The sequence below is a fragment of the Astatotilapia calliptera genome, chromosome 3 (genome assembly GCF_964374335.1).
Source record: "Astatotilapia calliptera chromosome 3, fAstCal68.1, whole genome shotgun sequence".
Classification (NCBI taxonomy): domain Eukaryota; kingdom Metazoa; phylum Chordata; class Actinopteri; order Cichliformes; family Cichlidae; genus Astatotilapia; species Astatotilapia calliptera.
In genome coordinates this window covers 70,783,429-70,809,434 of record NC_137424.1, presented here as the reverse complement: position 1 = coordinate 70,809,434, position 26,006 = coordinate 70,783,429, and the positions used below count along the sequence as shown (strand labels likewise).

At 40.6% G+C, this 26,006-nt stretch overlaps 1 protein-coding gene and 2 long non-coding RNA genes across 6 annotated transcripts; 1 reads left to right on the top strand and 2 right to left on the bottom strand.

Annotated features, from left to right (window-relative positions):
• Positions 1 to 4,530: 4,530 nt before the first annotated feature.
• On the bottom strand, positions 4,531 to 25,636 carry LOC145425736 (CD276 antigen homolog). Of its 4 annotated transcripts, none has more exons than XM_080299073.1 (3): positions 25,365 to 25,636; positions 6,059 to 6,421; positions 4,531 to 5,820 (listed from the first exon to the last, which is right to left on the bottom strand). In XM_080299073.1, the coding sequence occupies exons 1-3, from the start codon at positions 25,432 to 25,434 to the stop codon at positions 5,681 to 5,683; spliced, it is 573 nt and encodes a 190-aa protein (XP_080155199.1). In that variant the 5' UTR covers positions 25,435 to 25,636; the 3' UTR covers positions 4,531 to 5,680. The 4 variants fall into 4 exon arrangements, with proteins under 4 accessions (XP_080155199.1, XP_080155201.1, XP_080155200.1 ...); XM_080299075.1 differs by lacking the exon at positions 25,365 to 25,636 and adding an exon at positions 12,481 to 12,819; XM_080299074.1 differs by lacking the exon at positions 25,365 to 25,636 and adding an exon at positions 7,612 to 7,853 and having other exon boundaries at positions 4,531 to 5,817.
• Positions 5,750 to 8,629, top strand: LOC145425756 (uncharacterized). The gene is made up of 3 exons (XR_013906491.1): positions 5,750 to 5,826; positions 8,176 to 8,231; positions 8,479 to 8,629. It is a non-coding gene; the product is annotated as an uncharacterized LOC145425756 (long non-coding RNA).
• On the bottom strand, positions 14,005 to 18,845 carry LOC145425751 (uncharacterized). The gene is made up of 4 exons (XR_013906481.1): positions 18,626 to 18,845; positions 17,441 to 17,533; positions 14,715 to 14,802; positions 14,005 to 14,478 (listed from the first exon to the last, which is right to left on the bottom strand). It is a non-coding gene; the product is annotated as an uncharacterized LOC145425751 (long non-coding RNA).
• Positions 25,637 to 26,006: the final 370 nt, after the last annotated feature.

Genomic DNA, 26,006 nt, shown 5'->3' with positions numbered 1-26,006 from the left:
CGTCCGTGTTGGCAGGTTGAATTTCTTCAGCTGCCTCAGGAAGTACATCCTCTGCTGGGCTTTCTTGATGACGGAGGTGATGGTGGGCTCCCACTTCAGGTCCTGGGTGATGGTGGTACCCAGGAAGCGGAATGAGTCCACAGAGGTGATGGGGGTGTCAGTCAGGATGATGGGGGGGAGTGGGGCTGTGTGCTTCCTGAAGTCCACAATAATCTCCACTGTCTTCTGGGCATTCAGCACCAGGTTGTTGTGGCTGCACCAGGACACCAGACGTTCAACCTCTCTCCTGTAGGCAGACTCGTCCCCGTCCGAGATGAGTCCAATAACGGTGGTGTCATCTGCAAACTTGATTAGCTTGACAGACTGGTGGGTGGAGGTGCAGCAGTTGGTGTACAGGGAGAAGAGCAGAGGAGAAAGAACACAGCCCTGAGGGGAGCCGGTGCTGATGGTCCGGGAGTCCGAGACATTCTTCCCCAGCCTCACGTGCTGCTTCCTGTCCGTCAGGAAGTCAGTGATCCACCGGCAGATGGGATCAGGCACATTCATCTGGGAAAGCTTGTCTCGGAGATGGTCTGGAAGGATGGTGTTGAAGGCAGAGCTGAAGTCCACAAACAGGATCCTGGCGTAGGTTCCTGGGGAGTCCAGATGCTGCAGGATGAAGTGTAGGGCCATGTTGATGGCGTCGTCTACAGACCTGTTGGCTCTATATGCAAACTGCAGGGGGTCCAGGAGGGGGGCCGTGAGGGTCTTGAGATGGGAGAGAACTAGGCGCTCAAATGACTTCATGACCACAGATGTCAGAGCCACGGGTCTGTAGTCATTTAGTCCAGTGATCCTAGGTTTCTTGGGGACAGGGATTATGGTAGAGGACTTGAAGCAGGCAGGCACATGACATGCCTGCAGTGAGGAGTTGAAGATGCCAGAAAACACTGGGGCCAGCTCGTTTGCACAGTGTCTGAGGGTGGCAGGAGACACACCGTCTGGGCCGGGAGCTTTCCGAGCATTCAGATTCTTAAACTGCTTCCTCACATCTGCTTCATGAATATGAAGAGTTGTGGTCGGAGGAGGTGGTGTGAAATCCTCTTTTGTGTGGGGTGAGGAGGGGGGTGTTGTAGGTGAACAGTTTGAAGGTGGTGATGGCTCTATGGAGGGGGGAGAGGTGGGGGAATGAGTGTCCAAAGTGCCTCTATTGTTGCGGTCGTTGGAGGTGTGAAGGCTGCCTGATGGCTCGTCAAAACGACAGTAGAAGTCGTTAAGGGTGTTGGCCAAGAGCAAGTCGTCAGTGGAGTGGGGGGTTTTAGGCTTGTAGTTTGTAATATTCCTAAAACCTTTCCACACAGAGGCCGAGTCATTCTCTGATATCTGCTGCTGCATCTTCTCAGAGTGCTGATGTTTGGCAATGTCCACTTCCTTAGTGAACTTGTCAAAAGGAGCCAGTTGAGGTGGTTCGGGCATTTGACAAGGATGCTTCCTGGCTGCCTACGGGATGAGGTGTTCTGGGTGTCCCACCGGCAGGAGGCCCCGTGCCAGACCCAGGGCATGCTGGAGAGATTATATCTCTCAGCTGGCCTGGGAACGCCTTGGTATTCCCCCAGATAAGCTGGAGGAGGTGGCTTGGGAGAGGGAGGCCTGGGCTTCTCTGCTTAGGCTGCTGCCCCCGTGACCCAGCCCCAGATACGCGGAAGAAGATGGATGGATATTTATGTGTACTTCTTTAAGTTCAACATGGCAGTGTTGCGAAATTTAGCATATTTAAGCCTAAGAAACAACATACGAATTCTGATAACTGGCACACATGTTTAACTGGCACATAACCCAACATATTAAACATATGTTTAATATGTTGGGTTATATTTTGATCAGTGTTAAGTGATTATGCTATTAAGCATCAGATAAACCACATATAAATTGTGGTTCTGTGTTTAAGAATTACACACTAAATGCTGATTTTCTGATTCTGGGTTATTCGTATTATGAGTTGGTGACACAGTATCTTCGTACATTCCTCCAGACACACAAAACTGTTACGTTATAGACCTTTTAACCTCTCTTAGCTGAGCGGTGAGGCAGCCAGGGGGAAGTTTCTTTCTACCCCAGGTCACATGACATGTTTCAGCCCAGTACAATAATGTCACTTCTAGTTTTAAAAGAATATGACATAAAACTTATAAATGCCAATTTCCATCCCAGTGTAAAAATTGTTCCATCATCTGTGCTTGAGGCCACTGAAGCCCAAGGAGCACATCATCACTAAAAATCAGGGATTTGTTTTTTTCAACAATTGGTTAAATCGTATGGAACATTGGCATTCCATAAAATCAAAACAGCCACTGGTAAATAATCTGAACAGACAAAAACCATTATGTGTACCTGGAGTTCTTCTTGGTCCCTGAACCACCATCTCTGTTCGCTGCTGAAATCACAAGTTCATAGGAGTAACATCACTTACATTTTTCAGAGTGGATTCAAAACAACTTTCCACATCTTGTTTCTTGTTACAGGAACAGTCACAAAGGTTTATCTCTCAGTCTGATGCAGTTAAAGCAGGGATCGAACTCAATTGCACAGGGGGCCAAAACTCAAAGCACACTTTAGGTCATGGGCCAAACAGGATAAACATTTATTGTACACACGAAATTTTAACTTTAAATATTTTGCTCTCCATAAAACTAAATCCTGTGAAAATTAAACAAGCTTGAAATATGAACATGCTGCACCCCCCCCCCCCCCCCCCAGAGGAAATAAATAAAAATTGTGCTTTTAAGGAAACACTAAAATGACATGAAATCAAAATAATGAGATTTTGTTGCTATTATGCCATTTTATGAAAAACAAACTAAAAATATTTTGCTCTTCATAAAAATATCTCTTGTCAAAATGACACAAATTCAAAGTATGAACATGAAAATCGTGCAAAAAAACCAACAAAAACCCCCAACAAGAAATATAAATAAAATTGGTGCTTTTCAGCAAAGGTTAAAATAACAACAAATCATAACATTCAGGGTCAAAGGATCTTGCAAAGAAAAGCGTCTCCTATGGTCTCCTAGAAATCTACTCCTAAATTCATGACACACTCAGGCCTTTACTGCATCTAGGGCAGTGTCAGTGTCTCTACAATAATTCTACATCACACTAAACTCCAGTGATCCAGTACTGAAAAGAATCGACAAACTGTTGATACCTTTGCTCAAAAAGTATTTTCTTCAAGATGGATGAAGACAGATTGACTCTTATGTCTGTGAAGGTTCTCAGTCATCCAGGTCATCGTAGTCAAAGGAGCTTGCAAAGAAAAGCGTCTGGACTTCTTTAAGTTGCTTGAAGACGTTTCACCTCTCATCCGAGAAGCTTCTTCAGTTCTAAGGTCAAATGGTGGAGAGTCCCAGATATAAACCTAGTGGGAGTAACCCCCCACAGAGGGACAAAAGGACCCCCTGATGATCCTCTAATCACCTGAGCCAAGGTGTGACACTGGGTGTGGGTCCCAATCAGCCAGAGTTTCGGGTGAGTTCATTGTGAAACCTGGCCCCACCTTATCATGCGAATTCCTGAGATCAGATGGCCCAGGATGTGAGTGGGCGTTAAGGCATCTGGGAAGGGATCTCAACCTTAGACCTTGACCTTAGAACTGAAGAAGCTTCTCGGATGAGAGGTGAAACGTCTTCAAGTAACTTAAAGAAGTCCAGACGCTTTTCTTTGCAAGCTCCTTTGACTACGATGACCTGGATGACTGAGAACCTTCACAGACATTCTGACACTTAAAAGTGTTCTGTGTTATGTGGAGAGCAACATATTGATGATTTAGTGTGACAACACTGCCACCATGAGGAAAAAGTGATAAATTACAATTACAATTAAAATTACAATTCAGGGTTTGCTTTTTGTTTTGTTTTTTTGCTCTTATGCAATTTTGTCAGAGGTAGATGCTTGGCACCATTTTTTGGCAACAAGTTTGTTTAAGTTTGGTGTGAGGTCTTGTGTTGTGATGGACCACAGGTGTTCATCAGTGAGACAACTCCTGTGTGCTGTTTTGTTAACCTTCATCACTGAAAACAGCTTCTCACACAGATATGTGCTACCAAACATAAACAAGGTTCAAACTGCGTGTAGAGCTGTGGCGATCGTGGCTCAAGAGTTGGGAGTTCGCCTTGTAATCGGAAGGTTGCTGGTTCGAGCCCCGGCTTTTACAGTCTCGGTTGTTGTGTCCTTGGGCAAGACACTTCACCCGTTGCCTACTGGTGGTGGCACTGCATTATGGGATCTGTTGTTTGTGTGTTATTAGCGTGTCATATCACCATGCATAACAACCATAATAAATCTATATAAATTGATCTTGTGGGCCGAATATAAATGTACGTCGGGCCAGATGTGGCCCGCGGGCCTTCAGTTAGACACATATGAGTTAAAGAGTGTCTAGATTATTTTACTATGTATCAGAATGAGACAGAAATCTGCATCAGCTGCTCCAGAAATAAAAAAGAACGGTTACAGCCACAAAAAAAACATGAACAGACTGAATCAACACAACAATAGAGTCCTAGTTTTTTTTTATTATGTTTTTTATTAGCAAAAACGGATTCAAAAAGAGTAAAATAAAACATTACAAATGTAACAAGTTCTTGAAATATTTAAACTGAAATAACACCCAGAAAACAAACAACCAAAAGAGTCGTTCATGGAATGAAAAGTTCAATAAAGCTTCACAGATCAGAGGAAACATCTGCCTAATATATAAACATTCATAGATTTGGTTTCATGACACTGTCAAAATTACTGTTACTGTCTGTGATCTCCACATGAGGATGAGTCTGTGTGGTTCAAACCTCTCAGAATGAGTTTGATCTCACAGATAACTGAACCTGAAGATGAAACAAACACACTCACTCGTTCTGATGCTGTAACATTCTGAGCTCATGAATACTGATGAGAACCAAACTATGAAAAAGTAATTTGCGTTTCCACAGAAATGTAAATATGCACAGCTAAGCTCACAAACATAAATCTGACATTCACTTTTCTCTACAAACTAATTTAGCTGCCTCAGACCAAACGTACAATCAAATGATGAAAACCTGTGTGTGTTTGAAACATTTAACATTATCAAAACTGAACATGACTACTAATTATAATAATATACAATCGTCCAATACATCAGAAGCCAAACATCCTCAGTGCTGGAAATATATACATAACAATGTATGTTGTTAACAATGCTAACAGTAACAGTGTCGGCTTTAGTAATTCTTTCAACAGTATGCAGCATCTACGGTAAACGTGTTTACTACTGCAGCCTGTTGATTAAAATGTCTTTGATCCTTCTTGGATCACTTTGGGTCTAATTTCTCCCTCAGATGCTTGAGAATATTTTTTTTTCCTTAAATTGGATTTTCAAATTACAGTTAAAATAACCTGCAATTTAAATAATTGCAGTTTCCCATTTTCAGTTGATAAATGTGCTGCACCTTGTTCTCCACCTTTTTCTTCTTCTTTTTGATTATCTGTTATTTTTTCTTACTTGAGGAAAAATTAGCTTTTTCTTTAACATTGTCTCTGCTGTGAAATCTTTTTGGAATGAAGCAGCTCTTCTGGTTTTCTACATGATGTGATTGTTTTAGTTTCTGAAAGCAGGCCTCTGCTTTGTGCCTTAGTGATACAGGCGACTCTTACATCTTCAAACATGCTACAGTTCAACAGGGGGCTGGTATGAATCCTGACTCTGCTGTTGTTTACGTTTTCTGTAGCACACAAAAACAACAACAGCAGCAGCAACAAGAAGCACAGCAGAAACACTCAGACCGACGATCAGTCCAACAGGTCCTCCTGCAGGTGAGAAACAGGTGTGAGGTGTCAGCTGTCAGGTAGGTGATGAGTGAAGAACAGAACAGAATCCATTTCCTCTTCAAACTGCTGTCAGACATTATCTACTGCACTCTGATCACATCACTCAGACCAGCTGCTTTCTACAAAGTCTCATCAACAACATCTTTAGAAACAAACATCAACAACCAGGAAGCAGCTTCACCTCTGATCACACACACACTCAACTCTACTCACTCACCTGGAGGATCAACTTTCAGTGTGATGATGCTGATGGGGTCACCATCCTGATTTGCTCTTTTCCTCACGTTTCCTCTCGTGAAGACACGACACTCGTATGTTCCAGCATCATTAATCGTCACATCCTTCAGAATCAGAGACACGTCTCCATCCTTCATCTGTTTGTCCTGTAGATCCACCCGGTTCTTAAAAGATGGATGCTGGTTTTCTAGGTCGAACCGCTGATCCCGGTACAAAAGCACATAATCTGTCTCCATGCCAGATCTGCTCCACTCTACACCGATGATGCTGTTATTATTGTTTGGAGCTCGGCATGGTAGAGTGATGTTCTTCTGTCCAGGCTGAGCTGTGATAATTTTCTGGTCTGACAGAAGAAACAAGACAGAGCAGAGAGGTGAAAGGTTGAAGTACAATCGTCGCTTAGCTATGCTGTAATAGAGGCTGCTGATGCTCCATGATGCATTAAGTATTCCTTCTTCAGTCACCTTTCTCACTCACTTTGTTTTACTAGACCTCTCTGCATTTAATCTTTAATGATTAATTAATCTCTTAAGATCTCTTCCACAGCATGTCTTTGTACTATCTTCCTCCACTCACCTCCTACCGGTCGTAGCAGATGGCCGCCCCTCCCTGAGCCTTTTCTCTGTATGTATTATTGTAGTAGGTCTACCTTACAATATAAAGCACCTTGAGGTGACAGTTGTTTTGATTTTTATATAAATAAAATGGAATTGAACTAAATTGAATACAGCAGCCATTCAAAGTGAGACACACTCACTGCTTGTAGTGTTATATAAAATAATTCAGATGAATGTAAGAAGCAGTGTAATATAAACATTTATACATGTGCTGATAATAAGTGAACATAATGTGTGAGAGAAAGCAGCCTCTCATTATAAGACACTGTGAGTCTCTGCATGCTGCCTTTATGGAGCTACAGCTGTTTGTATGCACTGAACTAAAGCTTTGTAGCTGCATACAGGGCTGGATGTAATGAAATGTTCTTAGGGTGGTGTGGAAATCACAGGTAAAATCAAAACCATTTCTTTACACATATCGCAAGTGTAACATTGTGTAATGTGCCTTACAATGTAAACAATGATTCTGACATTTCTTTGTACAACCATTTAAAACTCAGGGCAGATCTGCAGAGGTGGCATAGAGAGGCATGTGCCAGCCTAATATAATCTGTTGCCACACCTTAACAAACAACATTGTCATATATAAAACTACTGTGGCACTAGAGGTGGCAAGAGATCATTTTAGGGTGGAGCATGCCACTCCATGCCACCTCTGTAGATCGGCCTCTGGCAGTATACTGACTCCTGAAACTACAACACATCACACTGACACACACACTACACTTCTTTGTCTCTGTGCTGGAAACAGCATCGCTGACCAAGCGGGTAAATCCACAGACACCACCAGGCCTCGTGATGCCGTCACACACGCAGACGCTCAGAAACTAAATGTTTGGGAAGTAACATGTAAACCAGACTGATGTTTATTCCTCTTTATCTCAGAGGGAAACACCGTTTGTTTTATAAACCTCACCTGCAGAGACAAACACGAAGACACCGACAAACAGCAAAGTCGAGCAGAGCGACGCAGTTACAGGAAACATTTCCGTGTTCTTGTTTCTGCTGATCTGACTCTTAATAACAAAACTAGAGTTTTAAAACTGACTACATGAGGTTAACTTTGAGGTTTAAATAAAGCTGAAACATTTGTTTTTCAGAAACTCGTTCAAACGCCACACTTTCGATATCTTAAGGAAGTCGCGTTAAAGTGACGTCTGTTACGCTGCGCTGTACGATGACCATGAATAAGTGCGTCATGACTAAGGCGGTGAAATGTAATGTAATGATTTCTTTGAGAGATATCAATGTGAAAATCAGGCTAATTCTCTTTTTCACAGACAAACACTGTTTGTTTTCTAACAGTTAAATTTCGCCTACATTCACAAACACAAAGACACCAACAAGCAAACAAGCTTTACTGATACAGGCTTATCTTACCCAGCATCACCACGTAAGAAGCTCTGAGTCATTTCTAACCTGCTGCTTTTTACTGGGAGGCTGGAATAAATCCTGACTCTGTCTCTTATGTTTACTGTAGATCAAAAAACCAACAAGAAGCTTTCAGACCAACGTTCAGTCCAACAGATGATGCAGGTGAGAAACAGGTGTCAGCTGTCAGGTAGGTGATGAGTGAAGAACAGAACAGAATCCATTTCCTGCAGCTGTTTGTACACACTGAAGTAAAAGCTTTGTAGGTGTATACAGGGCTGATGTAATGAAATGTTCTTAGGCTGGCAAAATCAAAGGTATTTCTTTAAAAATATGCAGCTGTTGCATTGTGTAATATGCCTTAAAATGTAAACAGTGTTTCTGACTTTTTGCACAACCATTTAAAACTCAGGGACAGATCTACAGAGGTGGCATGGAGTGGCATGTTTATAAACCTCACCTGCAGAGACAAACACGAAGACCTGTGACATCAGCGCCCACAGCGTCACCTTAGCAACCACATTCCTCCACCTATCAGCTGTGAGTTCACATATTTGACAAACAAAAACAAAGTCACAGCTGACTCTGAGCCCTCACAGTCAGCTGATCTTTCTGTCAAATAACTTAATGAAACCCTGAAATACAACAAACGTTTTCAGGTCCTTGAAGTACACATGGGTGGGGGCTGGAAACCCACTCCACCTGTCACAGTCTGAAGACAGAACGTGATTTCTGTTCAGTGTGTGAGGATCAGTATGATGTATAATAATGTGAGTAAACTTCAGCAGGTTCATGTCTGTGATGTAGAAACAGGAACAAGCAGAGGTGCTCTGGATGTTTGATCTGTGCTCTGATAATTCAGCGTATCACCATGTGGGACAGGAGACTGTCCAGCACAAGTTACAGCCTGTCAGAGTGTCGCTCACGACAAACAACAGATGCATCTGTTACTGTTTCTGTCTGCTTTTATTCTAAGCCCACCTTTTATTTCCTGTCCTGTTCTTGTTTTGTGCTCATGCTCTGTCTGACTGTGAAATGATTTCACTTCAGTGCAGCTAAAGCTCCTGTTAGAGCGAACATAGCTGTGGTTAGCTCCACCTGCCCGTCTGTTAGAGCCCAGTAGAATCAAATACAATAAAAACATCTTGTTACTGAACATTAGGATCATTAGTTCAAACTAACAAGGTTTATGTATTATTATTATAATTGTTTTAATATAACACTGAGATGCAGCATAAACTGTTCATTTAAAAGAGAAATTGAAGCTGATTATTGCAGTAACTAAATACATTTACTAAAGTGAAACTCATGATACAACCTGTTTAAAAACATATTTTACAAACCTTAAATATTCTTTTTAAATGCAACATATGTAAAACCAATAAATCAAGGTGATTAAATGATTAAATTATTGATCAGATCCTCAGCACCACTGTGTTGATGGTAAATAGCTGTGTGTCAGTATCCTGGTCAGACTGGTTCAGCAGTAGCATCATGTGTCTGTGTGTGAATCATATCAGATTTCCTCTTTGGTGTTCAGCACATTCATCAGCTCTATTTGAACTTGGAGCTCCATTATTTTTCTTTCTGTTGTTTTGTTCTCGTCTGGATGTAAAATCATTTTAGAGGTCAAAGCTGACACACCTGTGGTTATTCCTGCCTGTCCAACAGATCTAAACATTTCAAAGAGAAATGATTAAATATTAACTTCCTTTCTCTGTGCTGACAGAGAGTGAAGATCAGATAGGAAACATTTTATGGTCTTCCTCATGTCAGTAAATTATTTTGGGTCATTTCTTTTTATTCAATCTGTGGAAATAAAACACATTTTAGCTCAAGAATGTGGGGAGCAGGTGCTGCAGCACCTCCTGGTGGATGTTTATATTTATGACCAGGGAGACGTATTAAAATAAATAAATAAATAAATGAATAAATAAATACCAAAGATATCTGAAAATGTAAGTTCTTTTGTAAACAGCAGAGTAATAATGTGTAATTCCACCTGTACTTTGGCCCAGAGCACAAAGACTATATACAGGTGAAGTCTATATTTTATGTCTATGTTTTATATGATTACTCTTTTATAATGAAGTTAAAATGTGTGTTAATGTCTAGAAAGATTCTAAAAAATGGATTTTATTTCTCTGTGGACCTGGCATAAATAAAACCTTCCTACTCCTAACAGTTAAATCTTGCCTGCAGACACAAACACAAAAACACCCACAAACAGAGAAACTGATCAGAGTAAAGAAAACATTCCTCTGTTATCTAGTTGTGATAATCTGCTGTCTTCTAAATGTCTGAGACTGTTTGTATTTTCAGTGAAAACAGAAACAGAGTTTCAATCTAACTAAGATTAAATTCAGATTTAAATAAGTCACCGATTAAGATGAGAGATCTGTGTTTGAGCTACTTGGTTCACTTTCCCATAAATGTTGATGAAAAAAGAACTTTGTGTAACTACATATAAGTGCTTCATAATAAAATATTAGCTGTCACAACCATAAAACCACAGCTGTTCTGGAGAGCTTTGTCCACCTTTAGTCTCCAATCTGTTATTCCACTGAAGACCATAGTTTTTTTAGTTCTCTCCATGATGACAGCAGGGCTAACTATGTATTTAACTAGCTTTGCTATGCAAAACAGCTAAAGTCTGTCTAGATAGATGCAATATTTGTTGCTAGAAGGCAGCGCTATTTAGAAGCTTCTGATGAGGCTGTGTTCTCAGTTCTCCTTTCCTGCCGTGTTTCTCACCACAGCGTCGTAGGTGGGGTAGCAACAGCTCATTTGCTACAGACTCTGAAATTGACTGAAACCGCAGGTATACAGGCACGGTAGAATGAGCGATCTGAATGGTGTTTTAACATGAAACTTGAAAGGCACATTCTCAATCATGCAATAGCCTCTATTGGTAAAGCCTCAATTTTGCAGCAAGACAATGATCTCAAACTCACTGTCAATGCAGTAAAAGCACACGTGGATACAAAAAAAAATAAACAAAACACACACACACACACACACACACACACACACACACACACACACACACACACACAAAATGAAACTCTATCAATCATGGATTGGCTTCCTCAGAGCTGTGTTAGATCCTTTTGCCAGAGAAAAGAACAAAAGGCAGCCAAGATCAAAAGAAACTTGGGTCATATTAAATAAAAAATCATTTTTATGCAACCAGGACAGCGTAGATGGAAACACTCATGCAGAGGTTTCACCGAATTCAGAAATCAGTGGACGACATCACGGTAGCTATGTCCATCTTTTGTACTGTCTGTATTTACATAGACGTTTGCACTTGTTTCAGTAAATCCCTGGAGCTGGAAAAAAGCTCATCTTACTATAATATGACTCCCTTTTAATAGAGGGTCTAACATGGAACATTAAATATGTGCAACACTTTGGTCACCGTCTGTTACATTTAAATGTGTTTTATGAATAAAGACTTGACTATCATGTACAGTGACATCAGAAAAATACATACACTGTGAGGTGCATCACTATGATGCAATAAAAGCACTGGAATTAAGACTATATTACTAAAAACCCTTAGTTCTGTTGACACTAACTGATTTGTGTGTTATACACTGGGGTTGAACAATGTCTGGCTGCCATATTAAAATATTCTAATATTTTGTTTTATTCATCTTTATATAAACACATACTATTATATAATACGAACCAATCAAAGTCTACAACACTGCAAACCTCAAGCTCAAAAACTTATAGTCTGTGTCAAAACCAATTATATTCACTCTCCACAGTAACACAAACTTAGTGCAAATGCTGATAAGGTCATCAAAGTACACTAAGGAAACATGCACCTTAAAGCTTTAATAATTTTGAATATGAAAAGGTGATTCTGTTTAAAGCTCTATTTCTTCTATGAAATCATATTCTTAAGTTTGATTGTTCACCTGCAAAAGAAAAAAAAGAAAAAAAAAGACTATAGCAACATTTTAGAAACCACAGTCCTGTCTTCTCCAGCTTTACATACACATATTTGACAAACAAGTACACTTACAAAGTAACAGGAAGTGAACTTGTCTCAGTAAAACAGGTAGATGTGTAGAAACATCCTGTCTGTGGAGTGTATGTGAATTGAAATCAACTTATTCTAATGAGTAAAATTCAAATGTCACATGTACCTAAACATCATGTTTAATGTCCTGTACAACACGGTTATTTACAAAAACAACAGGCTCTTTTCTTAATTCTTCACATGCAATAAACCCCAAGAGAGTGAGTGTTCAAAATATATCCACTGTCTTGAGTGAATGCATTTTTTCATTTGGAAACAAAAACAAACAAACAAACAAACAAAAAAACATTGATCATAAATCCAGCAGGTCTGATCACATACTCAGACAACATGAATGGAAAATGTAAATAAAACACTTACTCTGTTTAAAACCACCGCACTTGTTTCTGGTGTCGTCTGTGTCATGGACGTCATTCATTACTCTACTCCGAGTACAAAGTGCTACATAAGAACCATTTACTGTTTACGATTTGTTCCCTCAGAACTTCACAAGTTATGAAATTTCAATGGCTAAAAAAAACTAAACAACAAAAAAAAGTTCTATGAAAAGCTCAAACCACTACAACTGTCACAATCTAGAGACAAAATTTTTATCAAAGTTTTAATTAACTGAACCATCTGTGAGGAACAGAAACAAGTCCAGGGTAAACCAGTGCATTCTGGGAAACTTTAAAGGCTCATATGACCATGTGGGAAATGTGGCTCAGAACAAGTTTCAGAATAAAGTAAAACAAAAAGGCCGATGGAATTTTCCAATTATTCATTATTACTATTTATTATTTAAATAATATCCTGATTATTTATCAAATCCTCAGCAGCTGTGTGTTGGTGGAAAACATGTGTGTGTGTCTGTGTGTGTCAGTGTGTCTGTATCCTGGTCAAACTGGTTCAGCAGTGAGTGTTTGTTTATTGTACAGATGTGTGTTTTGATTCACATGAGCTGTTGGTTTGTGCAGCAGAATGAAAACACACAAAGCTTCTTTCCTTCTCCATTTTTATTCTGTGTTCATGAAACATCTGACAGTGACGTGACCTCATGTGTCAGTAGATCAAACAGAGCTGGTTAGCTGTTAACAAGATGCTTAGCTCAGCTGCCTGAAAGCGATAAAACCACACAGTTCGAAACGTTTTGAAACAGAACGGTTGTTGTTGTGTAGATTAGTGCTGCATTCATTTGATTTCTAGTCAAGGAAATGATGAGCTGCTCCCCCTGGTGGATCACCGGGGAAATTGTTGAACTAAATAGCTATAAAAATCAAAATACAGAAAAAATCAAGACAGCACCAGTGTGTGCGGCTTACTGTTCTTCTGTCAATTGTGTTATTGTTTGTTTTGTTTCTGACAGTTCTTGCCACCCAATCAACTCACAACTGGTGTATGAATGCCCCAAAACTTTTGCATCTTCAGTTTTTTGCCATAAGTTTTGAAGCTCTAATCAGAAAGAGTTAAGAACAGAGTATCCACCGCCCCTGGCTGATGTTCTTACTTGCTACGTGGAGCGCTTCACCTGCCCCGACACACCGTCATTAACGCCGTAAACGTACTGGTCAGCTGGTGAAGTTTAAACCTTGCCTTAGTGTTTCTTCAGCGGCTGCTCCAGTTGGTTATTGTCTGTTCCATTGCATCCCAGGGCATCTCTTGGATCCTGTTGCCTCTTGTTTCCACCCAACCCCATCACAAGAACCTGACAAGAGGCAACAGGATCCAGGAGAAGTCCTGGGATGCAATGGAACAGACAATAACCAACTGGAGCAGCTGCCAAACTCATATTTGAGAAAGTTGAAATTTGGCCCTCACAGTCGTTTCCAGCCGAACAACTGCCACAACACTTATACCCTCTACAAAATGCTTGTGTAGATGAGTCAGTGAAACACATTGGTCTTATTGTGTCTTGTGATACAACACACATATATTCTTTATTGCACAAGACTGTAAATATCCATATTTCCACTCCCAGCTATTTCATTTAGCACAAATCTGGCAAACTCTTTCATGTTTGTGTGTTTTTTCCTTTTAACCAGATGCAGATTTGTGCACCATCTCTTCTCACTTTGTTATACTTATCACCACATTGTGTTTGTTTCTGAAGACATGCTGAATTATGATTTCACTAACTAATATACACGGGATATAGGCCCTTTGCACATTACTCATTTAGCCTGAAAAAATATTAAATATTCCAACAAAAAATACACAAAAAATGACATAAAACATATAAAAATGTGTTTTATCTATTTTTTTTTTTACTCTGGTCTGAGGTGCTGGGGGCCCAGTTAGAGACCAGCAGCTGGACGTCAGTGGTTGTACTGGTGGACTACTTCAGTGAACAGTAGACGACGTCTGGCTCTGGTTTAAAGTCTGAACACAAACACACACAGTTCAAACAACAGGAAACATGATTACAAGCTTTGTAGTTCAGTCAAGACCTCCAACCTCCATCTCTCTGCATCACACACAGTCCCAGTTCAACTGGGTCAGAGCTCTGAGTTTGATCCAGGATGAGGTTTGATCAGCTTATCTTAGCATGATGGATGCAAACAGGATGAGCAGCGAGCTTGTCTCTATGCAAAGTTAAAGATAAAGAGCAGCTGTACCTGGGCCTGCTTGTTCTGATGGTTGTTTGTCCAGAACTGATGTCTTCACTTCTCACTGCTGAGTAGATCACAACTACAAAATAAATATCTGCAAAATGAAAACGAAAAATCATTGAAGCTACAACAATACACCAGAGCAGCTACACAAAGCAAAACATTTTTACTGTTTCTAATGTGTCATCACGAGAGTCCATGACAGTGCCGGCCATTGCAAGGGTCACATTTGCAACCAGATGAATTTGTCCCCCCAAACACTGTTTGTGTGACTTCCCAGAGTTTATCGTCCAATATAGTGAAGAAATTACAAGAACTTTCTTTCTGTTCTTCACACGGTTCAATAACCTGAGAAATGTGATGGGTCATGAACAGGAGGAGCTACATGTCACCGATGTTCTGCTTTATAAACCGCAGCATCTTCTTACACTTTTTTTTTTCTCTCATCTTAACACCTCTGCTGTGAAACACTGAGTGACCACAAAGAACTGGAGGCTGTTTCTGAGAAAGATGCAGGTGGACGACCACAAAGCTGCCATCTTCTTCCACTGCAGACTGACACTCTTCACCACAGAGCACAAAGCAAACACGTTCTCACAACATGAACACTATTGTTAGACAAACCAGTAAAAACTGTGGTGAGAATGAACTGTGTGATGGATGAACTGTAATCAACAACAGGAAGTTGGTTTTACAGTTTGCCGAACTTTGAAACTGTAAAAAGTGTTTATTATATTAAACAGCATCTTGTCAATTCAGTCATTTTCTTTATATCCACCGACAACGAACAACTGACAGTCTCGGTCGTTGTGTCCTTGGGCAAGACACTTCACCCGTTGCCTACTGGTGGTGGTCAGAGGGCCTGGTGGCGCCAGTGTCCGGCAGCCTCGCCTCTGTCAGTGCGCCCCAGAGCAGCTGTGGTTACAATGTAGCTTGCCATCACCGGTGTGTGAATGTGTGTGTGAATGGGTGGATGACTGAATGTAGTGTAAAGCACTTTGGGGCCACTAGGGACAAAGTAAAACACAAAGTAAAGCGCTATACAAATACAGGCCATTTATCATTTGCCATATGCAAATATGGCAATAAATTGACGTGGGCCAAAAACCAGACAGCAGATACATGTCAGACTAATCAGAGCTGCTCTAAGGTCCTACTGCTCAATTACAACACTGATAATGTTCTGAGTGTCACAACATACCTGCCATCTGGACCTGAGGCTGAGTCATTAGTTAAAATCAAAGACTCGCTAAAGAAATTTGCTGATCTGTCACATTTATTTCTGCTTATCTGCAGGGGAAGCACCCTAAGAAGAGAAGCCCAGAACTCCCCCTCCTTGGCCACCTCCTCCAGTTTGTCCAGGGAAACACCATCATTCCCAAAGACTGCTGAGGAATATTATCTCTAAAGCATGTCCTGGGTCTGCCCCTGGGCGTACTCCCAGTGGGACACCTCATCCAAGAGGCATCCTTGTCAGATATCCGAACCACCGCAACTGGATCCTTTTAATGTGGCGGAGCGGTGGCTCTACTCTGAGCCTCTCCGGGATGGCTGAACTTCTCACGCTATCTCTAAGGGAGAGGTGAGGCACTCCTCGGAGAAAACTCACCTGATTAAGCAAACAGAACCACATCATCTGCAAAAAGCAGGGATTAGATTCTAAGGCTACGTTCACACTAAATGCGAAAGTGCATCAAATCTAACTTTTTTGACCCTATGCGACCCATATCCAGTCATGTTATGACAGTTTGAACAGCACAAATCCGATATTTTCAAATCCGACCTAGGTCACTTTTGTACCTACCAATTATCAGTGCCAGAAAAGACAAACTAGAAAGCATGGGGCAGAAACTGGAGACGGAGCGAGTCAATGGACAGAAACGGAGTTTTCTCTCTAGTTAATTTGTCAAAATTCTGTCGGTTATGACTCTGCAGAAATTGATATATTGCTGCAACAACACCTACTAACTCTGTAGCTGCCATTTTTACTTCCGTAAACAGAGCACGTTGTGTGTGATTAGTAGGATCTGCTAAATTGGTCCTGGGATCAGATAAAGAGCAATTCAAAAACTCCTTTGAGCAGAGGTCCATCGGGCCTGGCTGGGCATAGCCCAAAAAAGGGACATTAGGCAACCCTTTTGTATGCCCACCACCACCACCCGCACAAGGCACTTTAGAGGTCAGGAAACATTGTGTGCTTGGCAGTGGCCAGGAGCGGACAGATCCCTGGCTATGAACATTAGGGAGTTCATATTTGACACAATAAAATAAATGCAATATATCTCACATCTTTCTATTAAATATGTGTTCCTGTTTCAGCTGCCAATTAGCTCTTTTTGGGGCAGCGATAGCTCAGTAGGTAGAGTGGTCGCCCCATTATTGGAAAGTTGGTGGTTCGAGTCCACTGAACGGTTACCCTGAGGTACCCTTGAGCTAGGTGCCGTCCCTACACAGTGCTCCCCAGTGTGGGTGCCCACTGCTTCACTGAGTGAGTGGGTCAAACGCAGAGAGAGAGGGGATCAATAAAGTATACACTACTATTAGCAAATATATTTGTTGAAGATTTTCATTTAGATAAAATTGTAATGTCTCTCTGTTTACATGTTTTTTTAATCATTTTAATTGGTTTGCAATACTTCTTTAGGAAAAGATTATTTATATACTTACTAAGAATATTAAAAACAGACCTTTGACCCACAGCCCACCATAAAGAAAAAAAATAAAAATACTACCTCGTCTTTCTTTGTCAGATTGTTCTTGATGAACTGATATCTCAATGATGACATAAGTGATGAGGTCGTCTTCTTCACTTCCTTCTTGATTTGCTGAAATGATCCAAATAATGTGAATTACATCTCTAAACAGAGATTCGACCCACAATAAATCTCAGACATGTGGTATCTAACCAGATACGTACTGATATCATTACCTTGGCCTTACTCTTTATTACTCTTTATTTTATTTAGGACAGTGCATGTTAATGAACATACATGTAAAAAAAAAACTTACATGAATGTAAACATACCAGATTATAGCCAAGGGCTAATTTCCATCTGTTGTCCATAAAACATAAAAAGTAGACATAATAATTCATAAAAAATTCATAATTCATCCATATTAAAAACTCCATCACCAAACTCACACATACACACCATTCTATTCCCAAATAAAACATTAAAACTATACAACTTCAGGAACACTTCGAAACCCTCTAGTTATGTTTGACCAGATTACATCAGTGTGCATATTAAAATTAATATGTGAGCTTTTTTCCCTGTTTGTCTCAAAGTGGTGCCGAAAAGCAAGATTCCAACGATGCACGAGTGTTTCTTTGTCAGTCACCTTTTTCACTCACTATGTGCTTTTATTCCTCTCTGCATTTAAATATTAGCCCTTATACATCTCTACCTCTCTTCCACAGCGTGCCTCTGTCTGTCTGCCTACCCTCACCCCAACCAATCACGGCAGATGGCTGCCCCTCCCTGAGCCTGTTTCTGCTGGAGGTTCCTTCCTGATAAAAGGCAGATTTTCCTTCCCACTTTCACCAAAGCAATTGCTCATAGGAGGTCATATGATTCTTGGGTTTTACTGTTTGGTTTGTTTGGTTTTTTAAATTAATAAATTAATAAATCCATTTGCCTCTGCTTATTATTTTCAGGGTCGCGGGGGGCGCTGGAGCCTATCCCAGCTGTTTTAGAGTGAGAGGCAGGGTACACCCTGGATAGGTCGCCAGTCAGGCGCAGGGCTAACACACAGAGACAGAAAACCATTCTCACTCACGCATTCACAACTATTTAGATTCTTTAATTAACCTATCCTGACCTTTCTTATTTGTTTTGTTTAATGATCATAATGAATGTGAACTTTATTCTACTAAACAAACTCAGACATGAAAGATCAGGAAGTCTGAGTCTCACCTTCAGGTTTCCTGTGAACACATCGTCTCACCAGCAGAACCAGTAACACCAGTAGAACCACAACACAGACTGATCCAACAAATGAAAGCACAGAGAGATCAAGAGGAGAGAGTGATGGAGGAAGAGTGATGGAGGTGGAACCAGAAGGAGGTGTGGATGTAGGTGGAGGTGTGGATGTAGGTGGAGGTGTGATGGTGTGTTTGTCTGAAATAAAGCAAACACAGTCATTGAGTTGTCGTCACATTGTGAATGTTGAAAGCTGCAGAAACACAGACAGGTGAGTGTGTCACCTGTGACAGTGATCCAGCTGGATGGAGACTCTCCATGACCGCTGATGTCACACTTGTAGAGGCCTTCATCAGACCTGGAAACATGCTGGATGGTCATGTGACCTGTAGGCTGCTTCCTGATGAGGGAGCCATCTTTATAGAAAGCAGCTGGGAGGTTGGAGGGAGTGGTCTTTGTTTTACAGAGCAGAGTGACGTCATCTCCCTCCATCACAGGGAGGACAGGACTCTGCAGGATCACTGATCCACCTCAACACAGAGACAAACTACAGCATTTCATCCATTTACACACAGCTTCATCAACACTAACTCCACACACTCAGCTTACCAGTGACTGTCAGGTTAACCATGTTACTGATGGGACCCTCTCTGGACTCACACCAGTAAACTCCACTGTCCTGAGTGAATAGTGTACTAATATTACATGATGAACCAGTCCCTCTTCCCCACACATCTCCACACTGAGTCCTCTGTTGTCTGCTTGTGTTTCTCCTCAGAGTCCATCCAGCAGAGCTGTCGTCCTCCTCACAGCTCAGAGACACAAAGACTTCCTTAAAGAACTGAGAGCTGCTGGGACTCACAGTCAGACGAGCTGTGAGGGTTACAATGAAAAACTGATGATCTGTTAAACTTTTGACCAAACAATTGGTGAATCATCATCAGGTTTACATCAAATTAAAACATGAACCCAATCAGGTCATATCAGTGAGCATTTCTCAGGTCTAAACTGTGACAGAAGAAGGTTACTGACCTTGGTTTGTTGTGCAGCTCAGCAGTGAGATCAGAACTAAAGAGAAATGACACTCAGGTTGATTTGAGGTGAACATAAAGAACAACTCCACACAAACAGAACTACCAGTGTACCTCTGTGAGCTAAATAGCTCGTGTTGTTTTTAAACTATTATTCAATAGACTACAGCCCTGTTAAGTATATATACTAAATTCATGTGTCCACTGTGCAGCTGTGTTGATATAATGAGTGAATGATTTGATCTTTTCACTGCCTGCTGTGTTTCCTCGACTCCTGAGCAAAGATAAAGAGTCAGTTCAGACCTGCAGTTGGTCCTCGTGGTGTTTTGAACTTGAATTCAGCCTGATTTGTTTTTCATGTCTTCTCCTCCATCATCAGTTATCAGGAGAGCAGACAGTCAAAGTACAAGAATTCAAACAAACACAGAGATTCTACTTACAGAGCAGACACAGCACAGATGTTTCCTTCATCGTCCTTCTCACTCATTTGAGCTTTTTTTCATTTCTGTCACTGACACCAAGTAAAGCCCGCCCTCTTCCTCTGAGCACTTTTTCCCCTTTTTTACGTTGTTATGACCCAGGGTCATTATTTGCGGTACGGTGTTGTTATTGTTTGTATTTGTATTTAGTGTTGCTTGTTTCCAGGTGGAGGCCACCCATTGGTGGAGGAAGGAAAGAGGCCAGCTACAAAAGGGGTTGGACTGGGTCGGCGGGGAGACTTCCTGGTTCCCCGTGAGCTGTGTGACTGGGGACCGTCGTGGTGTGTGACTGCACGGGGCTGCAATATTAATGTTGAAAAAGGGTTGTACCTGGGCTTGGTAGCTGTAGGGGTGGGAAGCCGTTTTCTTTTATTCCCCTCTTTTCTCCTGTTTCGGGTAGGGAGACAGGTTAGAGAATTGTATTTTGTTTTGGGATCGTGGGAGGTAAGTTAGCTCTGTTTTTCTTTCTAGTGGGTTTTGTTTGTTGTTTTGGCATCGCCCACCCTGAAGCTCGCTACCTGTTCAGTAAATAAATTAACCAACTCTCGTCATTCTGCCGTGGTGTGTTTTTTTTTTTTGTCGTTATTATGTATCGGGTTTATCTTTTTGTTGTGTTGCACCCCGGCTTCGGGCCGGTGTGTAACAACGTGACTTATCTTTTACCCTTAAAAAGACACAACATGCAAGTGAGAAAGTTTTTTGTTGATAAAACACTTTGAATTAAAACATTAAACATCAAAAACTTTCTATACAAACAAAAAACAGTAAAAGAAGAGCGTACATAAAGGGCTAAATTTATGATGCTCTCAAAACATGTCTCTCTTCTCTGAAAAGCTGTCTGACAAACCCCTTTGAATCAAAGCAAAAAAAAGACCTCTTAAACATGAACATACATCACCTTCAGTGAGAGAGGGGGATATGAGCTAAAACAGTAAACTCCAACCACACGCTACTAAAGTCAGTGTTATAAAGCAGAGGAGAATAAGAATAAATAAGGGGAAGAGAGAGAGCATCTTTGGGTTCTGTTATATACAAATACACAAACATACTGAGATTAACTGAAGTGAATTATTTTTCTACTTATTATTATGTAACAGGCCCCTGAAAAGAGAGCTGCCAACAGTTATATTTGATCACAACAACAAAAAAAACAAATGAGGTGGAATCACTGACAGGTAGTGTGAGATCAATAGGTAGGAGGTGCCCCCTTGTGGCACAATTTAGGATGGCACAAAAATAACAAGAAATGATTAAAAAAAAATGTGACCACACATGTAATCAAGAAAAAGAAGAATTTATTTTTAAGGCTAATCAGGAAACGGCCTACAGGTCACATGACTATCCTTACTCCTGTCCTGACTTTTATTATGTAATCAAAGCTTCATTTAGTGTTTTATTTTTTGGGTTTATATTTATTGTTGATTTAGTTTCTTAAAATGTTCTATAGAAGAAACCTTTAACTGGACTTGAGATATTGTAATGATACAACGGTTGTTTTGTTATAAAGTAATTTAAATGCATTTTTCACTTGCACTTTTAAAAAGGATCAAACTCTTACTAGGTTTTCTGCTTTAAGTACTTTCTGCCTTCTTTGTCTGTGACATAAAAATGGATGAGCGAGGAGGCTGCAGGAGGAGCTATAATCACTGAGGTGGACCCTTCATAAGTGTTTTACCTGCAGTGGTTGAAAACCATCGGGTATAGCCGGAGTGGTTCTTTGTCTGACGCCCGCCCACCCAATTTACAAACTCCTGACATGTTCCTGCTCTGGTGGACTCATTCGTTTACAGTGAAACATCCTTGTTACAGACTCAGATCTGACTGTGATCTCTCAATCTGCTCCAGGACAGAGACAGCGTCAGGATTATTTGAGTCTTACTCTTGCTGATTTCTGCTCAGAGAAAATCTGCTTCAACAGCCAGAAGAAACAGATGACCAAAGACTTGATTAAGACCACAATACAGTACTATTTTTTATAGTAGAACTTTATTAGCAAACTTTTATGAAAAGCTTAAAATAAATAAAAAAAATGTGTAACCAGCTCTTCAAATATTTAAACTGAAGTAACAACCATCCAGAAGATTGTCCTCTACTGAAATGTAAATTTATAAAGAGCTTTGCAGTGGGGGGGGGGAGAACACCTGAGCTCTCACTGAACTCATGAATACTGATCAGAAAGCAAACTGTGAACAGAGTAAATTGCTGACATCAATGGAAAGAAAAGTTACCTTCAAACAAATTGAGTCAGAAACAGAATATGTTGCTGCTCATGCCTATTCGAGAGAAACATACACGGAATAGTTATATAACAGTTTTATATCATATAACAGAATGTTTTGTTTGGAAATACTCCCAAATATTTCAAATGTGATGATTTATTAACTTTTGTTTGAAAATATGAGCTAATGTGTGTTCCACACAAATGTAAAGAGTAGAACATGCTAACGTCACAAACACAAATCTGACATAATTTTTTCTCTACAAACTAATTTAGCTGCCTGAGACCAAACATACAATCAAATGATGAAGAACTCTCTGTGTTTGAAACCACACATCAACCAAAACTACTACTACTAATAATAATGTACAATATTACAATAGATCAGAAGCCATATTTGCTCAGTGTTAGCAGTAAATTGATAACAATAGATGTAAAGAACATGAAATGCTAACAGTAAAGTGTAGGCGATAACATTTTGTCAACACATTTTCATTATTCTCTATCTTTTCTCTTATTCCATAAACTTCTCACCCTGCAGATTAAAAATGTCCTTGATCCTTCTTGGATCACTTTAATTTCCTGGGACTCTCCCACAGATGGTTGAGAATATATAATTTTAAATAATTCTGGTTTCCAATTTTCAGTCGATAGATTTGCTGGTCCTGGTGCTCCATCTTTTTTTCTTCTGTTGAATGTCTGTTTTTTTTTTCCTTTTTACTTGAGGGACGGTTATTATTTAACCATTGCCTGTGAAATGAAGCAGCTCTTTTGCTTTTCTACTTGGAATCTATTGTTTTACTTTCTTCAGTAAGATTCACTTCTGCTTTTTTGCCATAATGATGCAAGCTGCCATTAAACTGCATTCTTATGTAAAAAGCTCTGAGACATTTAAGTTCTACTGCACTTCAAGAAGGGCTGGTATGAATCCGGAAACTGTTGTTGTTTATGTTTTCAGTTGATCAATAATCCAGAAACAATAAGCACAATGGGAACACTCAGACCAACTTTCAGTCCAACAGGTCCATCCTCTGTGTCTCTATGTCATCTCTGTGTCTACAAAGACATTTCAAACTTCCTGATGTTCATCAGGATGCTAGTTAAAATCTCGGTTCTGTCGTTCATGTTTTCTGTAGATCAGAAAACCAACACCAGCAGCAACAAGGAGCACAGCAGAAACACTCAGACCGACGATCAGTCCAACAGGTCCTCCTGCAGGTGAGAAACAGGTGTGAGGTGTCAGGTAGGTGATGAGTGAAGAACAGAACAGAATCCATTTCCTCTTCAAACTGCTGTCAGACATTATCTACTGCACTCTGATCACATCACTCAGACCAGCTGCTTTCTACAAAGTCTCATCAACAACATCTTTACAAACAAACATCAACAACCAGGAAGCAGCTTCACCTCTGATCACACACACACTCAACTCTACTCACTCACCTGGAGGATCAACATGAAGGTAGATGACGCTGATGACCTTCAACGGTTGTCTGACTCTCAGGACGACACGACACTCGTATGTTCCAGTGTCATTAATTGTCACATTCTTCAGAATCAGAGACACGTCTCCATCCTTCATCTGTCTGTCCTGCAGATCCACCCGGTTCTTAAATGATGGATGCTGATCGTCTGGTTCAAATCGGCCATCCCTGTACAAAAGCACATATTCATCTCCCAGGTTGGCTCTGCTCCACTCTACAGCTAAGATGTTGTTGTTTGTAGCTCGACATGGCAGAGTGATGTTCTGTCCAGACTCAGCTGTGATGGTTTTCTTGTCTGAAAGAGGAAAAAAGTACACATACACATTATTTTTTGCTATCATTGCAGTACAATACATAACAAACATAATACTTTGAGGCTAATATACAAAAACATATTTCTCTTATTGTTGATGAAGGTCTGTCAAGCAAAACCACAACACCTACAAAGAGCAATTCTTTATGTTCTCTCCCTCTTTTTCACTGTTTTATTTTATTATCTATTTCTATCTTTCACTCTCTCTTTGACAGAGATTTAGATTTAGACCTTAATATATTCCTGCTGAGACCAAAGCCAAGAGGATGAAATATACACATTTATACAGTGAAACATGTGCTGATAATAAGTGAACATAATGTGTGAGAGAAAGCAGCCTCTCATTATAAGACACTGTGAGTCTCTGCATGCTGCCATTATGGAGCTACAGCTGTTTGTATACACTGAACAAAAAGCTTTGTAGCTGTATACAGGGCTGGAGGTAATGAAATGTTCTTAGGGTGGCAAAATCAATCAATCAATTTAATTTCAGCATTAATAGTAGGTTCAAAGTGTTGATGCTAGCTCATTTAAATTAAAAAAAATGTCACATGGTAAATGGCCTGCATTTGTATAGCGCTTTACTAGTCCCTAAGGATCCCAAAGCACTTTACACTATATACATACAATCATCCACACACTGGTGATGGCAGCTACATTGTAGCCACAGCTGCCCTGGGGTGCACTGACAGAGGCGAGGCTGCCGGACACTGGCACCACCGGGCCCTCAGACCACCACCAGTAGGCAACGGGTGAAGTGTCTTGCCCAAGGACACAACGACCGGGACTGTCGGAGCCGGGGCTCGAACCAGCAACCTTCCGATTACAAGACGAACGCCCAACTTTTGAGCCACGATCGCCCCAGTAGGTAAATGACAGCATCCAATCAGCATAATAAAACTACTATGGCACAAGGTGTGGCAAGATAACCATTTTTGGTGGCATGTGCCACCTGTGTAGATCCGTCCCTGGCTGTATACTGACTCCTGAAACTACAACACATCACACTGACACACACATTACACTTCTTTGTCTCTGTGCTGGAGACTGCACTGCTGACCAAGCAAGTCCAGCCCGACTCCACCTAATCACGTGACATCTTCCCACAGACGAACTGAATCACAATGAAACCAATAGTTTGGAAAGTATTGGTAACGTGTATTCCTCTTTATGTCAGAGTGAAACACCCTTTGGTTTATAAACCTCACCTGCAGAGACAAACACGAAGACACCGAGAATCAGCAAAGTCGAGCAGAGCGACGCAGTTACAGGAAACATTTCCGTGTTTTTGTTTCTGCTGATCTGACTCTTAGTTTGTTCTAAAAGTCTGAGTCTGTTGGTTTTTTCAGTGCATAATAGACCTTAAGATTAACACTTGACTGCACGAGGTTAAATTTAAGGTTTAAACAATGCTGAAAGTTTTGTCTTTCAGCCACTCGTTCAAATTCCACACTTCCGATGTGTCTTAGGGAAGTCGCGTTAAAGTGACGTTTGGTAGGTTGGACTGTAGGACGACCATAAAGTGCGTCATAAGAAAAGTGCTGAAATTTAATGTAATGATTTCTTTGAGACATAATAACTCTTTCACAGAGAAAAACACGGTTTGGTTTTTAACAGTTAAATCTCTCCTGCTGACACAAACACAAAAACAGTAAATCGGACATCTGTCTGTTATCTACCTGTGATGATCTACTTTGTTCTAAATCTCTGAGTCTGTTGGTTTTTTCAGTCAGCAACAGAATATGACGTTAACACTACGTGAGATTAACCCTTTCACGCATAGTGGTTATTACAGCTATTCAAAGGCTGTTTTCAAATCTAAATAATATAATTTAAATAATAAATCTGAA

Coding starts and splice junctions, on each gene's coding strand:
- LOC145425736 (XM_080299073.1), bottom strand. CDS start 25,434: ATGTTTCCTGTAACTGCGTCGCTCTGCTCGACTTTGCTGATTCTCGGT. Junction 6,422..25,364: donor CTTCGTGTTTGTCTCTGCAG/GTGAGGTTTATA, acceptor TTCTTCTGTCAG/ACCAGAAAATTATCACAGCT. Junction 5,821..6,058: donor ACTGAAAGTTGATCCTCCAG/GTGAGTGAGTAG, acceptor TCTCACCTGCAG/GAGGACCTGTTGGACTGATC.